General features: G+C 44.1%; 1 protein-coding gene across 1 annotated transcript in view; it reads left to right on the top strand.

Moving 5' to 3' along the window:
• The window catches only part of LOC143942138 (P2X purinoceptor 7-like), a 19950-nt gene extending 16012 nt beyond the window's left edge, over positions 1 to 3938 (top strand). Inside the window, exons 2-5 of the mRNA XM_077463411.1 lie at positions 132 to 181; positions 270 to 335; positions 3182 to 3552; positions 3677 to 3938. Coding sequence (XP_077319537.1) covers positions 179 to 181; positions 270 to 335; positions 3182 to 3552; positions 3677 to 3866 — 630 coding nt within the window. The 5' untranslated portion in view covers positions 132 to 178 and the 3' untranslated portion in view covers positions 3867 to 3938. The remainder of the gene's footprint in view (positions 1 to 131; positions 182 to 269; positions 336 to 3181; positions 3553 to 3676) is intronic.
• Positions 3939 to 5000: the final 1062 nt, after the last annotated feature.

The raw sequence follows: 5000 nt of genomic DNA, 5'->3' as shown, positions 1-5000 counted from the left end.
ATATATATTGAGAGATAGCACCATAAAGATATAAACTGTGGTCTTACAATTTTTATTTTATTTTGCCTACATTTAACTGTACGTCATTATATTCAGATCTAAAGTAATTAATCACTGCCTAATTTTTGCAGATTGCAGAAAAGAGAAAAATTTGTCAAAATGTTTTCTCGATATCAACATGGTAAGTAAAAATTATTCTTTATCAAATTTTTATTTTTATTTTGTTTTGAAGATATAATGACCATTCATAATTTCCTTTTGATTTGAAGGCTAATAATTCTGGAACAGCGGCAGACATAGTCGAATACTATTCTTCGTTTAGTCAAGAGGAAAGAGTAAGTTTTCCAACTATGTTTTTTAAATCATTTGTTAAATCATTTGTTCTCTTTTTTTTTTTTTTTTTAAAGCGGAGGTCCACCCTAAAGTGGAGCTTCCGCTCATAGGAACACTCCCCCCCCTCCGGCGCCACCATCTTGACCTTTCAGGGTGGAGTACAGGTATCTGCACCCACTTCAGGGATAGATATCTGCAGAATAAACACCCCTTTCCGCAGATATCTACGCCCTTTTCCAAAGGTCCCCCACTGTCTGCTGGGAAACACACGGATCCCAGAGACAGCGGGGACCATCCTTATTGCAGAGCGCGACTCGCGCATGCGCATTAGGGAAAAGGGAAATGAAGCCGCAAGGCTCCACTTCCTGATTCCCATAGCCAAGGTGGAGGCGGCAGCACCCGAGAGACAATCGAGAGTTTGGTTTTGGGTGCCACAATCGCGTGCGCGCTGGGCGGGTAAGTGTCATTATTATAAAACTCAGCAGCTGCATTATTTGTAGCTGCTGGCTTAAAAAAATTACCAAAAAACCGCAAGACTCACGCTTTAAATTCTTCGGCTTTAGGTACTACAGCTTATGAATTATCCAAAAAAATAGTTAGCCGACCAGTGTGCGATCAAGATCAACACCTTATGCCAATCTCTCGATTGTCTCTCCGGTGCTGATGCCAACATCTTCTGGATGGGAATCATGAATGTAAGCCTTGCGGCTTAACTTCACGGTTCACCACCGGTGATGCTCGATGCACTGCGCAATAAGGATGTTACACAGTGTCTGCGGCATACGTGTTTTGCCCTGCTGACACTGGACAAACCCTTACAAACTGTCGTATATACACGCAGAATAACAGAGGCGTAACTAGAAACCTCAGGGCCCCGATGCAAGAAATCAGGAAGGCCCCCCCCCCCCCCCCCCAAAGCATGATTTTGATACTATATTTTTTTCCACTGTAGAACAAAGTAAAACATTTCTGTGCAGCCTGTGTCCCGAGTGAAACCTGTGTCACCAGTGCAGTGGTGGTACTGGAGGGGGGTGGCGGTGGTACTGGAGGGGGATGGTGGTCCTGGAGAGGGGTGGTGGTCCTGGAGGTGGGTGGCGGTGGTGGTACTGGAGGGGGGTGGCGGTGGTACTGGAGGGGGATGGTGGTCCTGAAGAGGGGTGGCGGTGGTACTGGAGGTGGTGGTAGCGGTGGTACTGGAGGGTGGGTGGTGGTACTGGAGGAGGGTGGCGATGGTACTGGAGAGGCATGGTGCTCCTGGAGAGGGGTGGCAGTGGTAGTGCAGGTGGGTGACATGGTGGTGGTACTGGAGAGGGGGTGGTACTGGATGTGGGTGGCGAAGGTGGTACTGAAGGGGGGTGGCGGTGGTAACGGAGGTGGGTTGCGGTGGTACTGGAGAGGTGGTGGCGGTGGTACTGGAGGGGTGTTGGCAGTGGTCCTGGAGGTGGGTGGTGGTGGTGGTACTGAAGGTGGGGGGCATGGTGGTGGTACTGGAGAGGGGTGGTGGTGGTCCTGGAGGTGGGTGGTGGTGGTACTGAAGGTGGGTGGCACGGTGGTGGTGGTGGTACTGGAGGAGGGGTGGCGGTGGTACTGGACATCAGGGTTCACAGAGGGCCCCCTTGCTTCAGGATCCCCAGATAACCCCCCCTTACATCAGGGTCCCCAGAGAGCCACCCTTACTTTAGGGTCCCTAGACAGTCACCCCCCCTTAAAGAGCTTTCTCTGTACCTTGCTGGACTCCGATGTGCACCTTGGCCCCCAGCAGATCTCTGTACCCCCCCCGCACCTGGGGGAGGCAACGATCAGCAGCTCTATGGATGTTTATGGGCGGCGGGATCTTCCTGAGTCTCTGCAAACACTGGAGAGGGGTCAGTGCGGCTGTGAGTGGAGAGCGTGTCTGTCATTTAACAGCAGCGCAGAGCCAGAGACACCGGGACTGAAGTTTAATTTTCCCTCGTTCTCTCTCCCAGGGAACGCTGGCACAGCTGATCTGCTCCCCCTTCGGCCCCCCCTCCCCTCCTCTCCTCTCCTCTCCTGTGTTCTCCGCGGGAAATGTGAGCTTGTTAGCTTCGCACCTGAATGCCTGCGGAGAACACAGGAGAGGAGGGGAGGGGGGGCCGAAGGGGGAGCAGATCAGCTGTGCCAACGTTCCCTGGGAGAGAGAACGAGGGAAAATTAAACGTCAGTCCCGGTGTCTCTGGCTCTGCGCTGCTGTTAAATGACAGACACGCTCTCCACTCACAGCCCTGTGGATAGCAACCACGCCGGGCCCCCCCACAGTGATGGAATTTCAGGGCCCAGTCGCAACTGCGACTGTTGCAACCCTGATAATTCCGCCACTGCAGAATAAGTTGCGCTCAATGTCTGAAGTGGGGGCACATAGCTGTATAATACAGGTTTTTTACAACCCTAAAACACCTGTGGAAGATGCCAATTGTTCAACTGTAGGGGGGGAGGAGTCTAATTAGCGCATGTTAGCCTTTAGGCACAAGCATTTGTATGTCTCATTCTCTTTAGTATTTTGAAATCTATTTTTTATCTTGTGTATATTTTTATTGCAATGCAAAGTAACTCTTTTCAAATCGATAAAAGAAAATATGTAATTATATATCCATATATATTGACTGAAGAATACATCAAGCAAATTTTGTTTTACAAACATTCTATTATAGAAAAATGTCTATTAGAACTATCAGCTTACCTCAATTTTTTTTTTTTTTTTTTTTTTTATCCAAAATTTTTTTTTTTTACAAGAGAACTCCAATTTTTGTTTTATTTATTGCTAATGAATCCAAATATTTTTTGATTTAAATAAAATTTTAAAATTATCTATTCAATGTTTTGATTTTAGCGCAAGATAATAGTCCAACAGCTGTTAGCAAGGTACCCCGCACGAGACATTGACCGTGCCTTCCCAGTGAATCCAACGGTTACTTCGTCGAGTGTTGCCTCATCCGCATCAGAAAATCAAGAAACTGCCGATGACAGAATAGGCAACATAGACTGGTGTCAGTGTCAATGCTGTATACCAATGGCTACCCAGGTGGAATCAGTTTGTTGCCGGGAAACAGACGAGGTAGACGGATGCATACCAGAGGGAAGGAAATGCATAACAGAGGCAGATATGTTCTCGTCTCAAATCGCAACAGAGGAACACGTCAGACTCATGTTTACAATGTTGTATTTAGAGGAACGTCCTGTTGTCGATGCCGACAACAATAGGTCAGTGAATTTGTTAATATTATTACATGAGACTACCCATCGTTTTAAATGAATTTTTTTTAAAATTTAAAGTTTTCTTAAAGTTATATGTTTGATTTAAATCAAAAAAAATGTTTTATTTCAGGAGATTACGCAAAACAGCGTATCGTGCTTTTATTGCATGGATCTACGGTTTTTTAGGGAAGGGGAATCGTAGGGTCATCCCATCGTGTGCAGTAAAAGTAGTGCGTCAGACCTTTCCTGATCCAAATGGGAATTATGTTGGATTTCTTTACTCCGAAGACTACGACGCATCGGAAATGGCGTTTCACTAAATTCCTTTTTTTAGTTTTCACAGTTTACCTTTTTTTCATTTTTTGATTCAATATATTATTAATGTTAGCAGTTTATTTTAGTTTGCAATGTTTTTAATAAAATATATAAATACAAAAAAAAATTTTATGCTAATGAGTTATTTGTATTATTTATAACATGATCAAAGTTATTAATTAATTCAATGTGTACGATAAGAGTATGCACTACCTAAAACAACAGATGCAACAAACTTATCTCTATATAAAAAAATTTAATACAATTCGGTGAAAAAAAGAATAGACAATAGACCATAACAAGTCAACATGAAACAATCAAACAAATTTGCAATTTTAAAGTTTTGTAGTGCCTTGGAAAGTGCCGTATATAGCAATGTCAATTCAATCTTTTAGATATGACACACTTATCAAGTTCATTTTACACCTGTTGGAAAGCGTGTCATATGCTCAAGCACCGCCGCACTTGTTTCCGGCCTCTCAACAGGCGCTATGTTTTTGGGCATCAGAAGATTTTTTGATGTCCAAGAACTATGTATTGTGCCCTCGATGATCGAAATCATGTTTGCAAGCATTACAAAAGTGTGGTCAGTGTTCATCTTCTCAAATACATTGCGAACAATCCATTTTTTCCGACCACGTGGAAATTCCAGGTTTTTCTTTCCACCAAAATCTCATCACCACTTGCATCCTTTTTTTTTATCAGAGCCGGTTTACGTATCACATTGTGATTGTGGCATAATGTCGCCAATTTAGTTTGTGCATCCATTGAATCCATTTTAAAATGGATTCTTTTGGGCCTATACTTTAGAATCATGCTGTGATACGTTTCGATGACCCCAGTCTGACAAAAAAAAGATGTTTCATGTCCTTTGCCAACTGAGGGTCCAAAACAATTGAGGATAATGCGTGAAATGCAGGTGTGTGTATGGTTTGCCAAGGAACAGTCGGAGAATGCACATCGATCTCATCATGTTGGCATTTGTGCTCTGTATCTCCAATTTTCCATACATGTACATTTACTACATGATGTAGTAGAGATTCCCACAGAAGTTTAAAACGTTCCTCGCTTCCATTAGAATCTCGACTACACCAATAGAAATGTGTCAATATGGCTCGAATCCACGGCTGAATTGGTCG

Source organism: Lithobates pipiens, unplaced genomic scaffold (assembly GCF_037356315.1).
Source record: "Lithobates pipiens isolate NorthernLeopardFrog02 unplaced genomic scaffold, aLitPip1_a1.2 Scaffold_10, whole genome shotgun sequence".
NCBI lineage: Eukaryota > Metazoa > Chordata > Amphibia > Anura > Ranidae > Lithobates > Lithobates pipiens.
The sequence above is the reverse complement of the archived record's forward strand: the minus strand, read 5'-3'. Positions and strand labels throughout refer to the sequence as shown.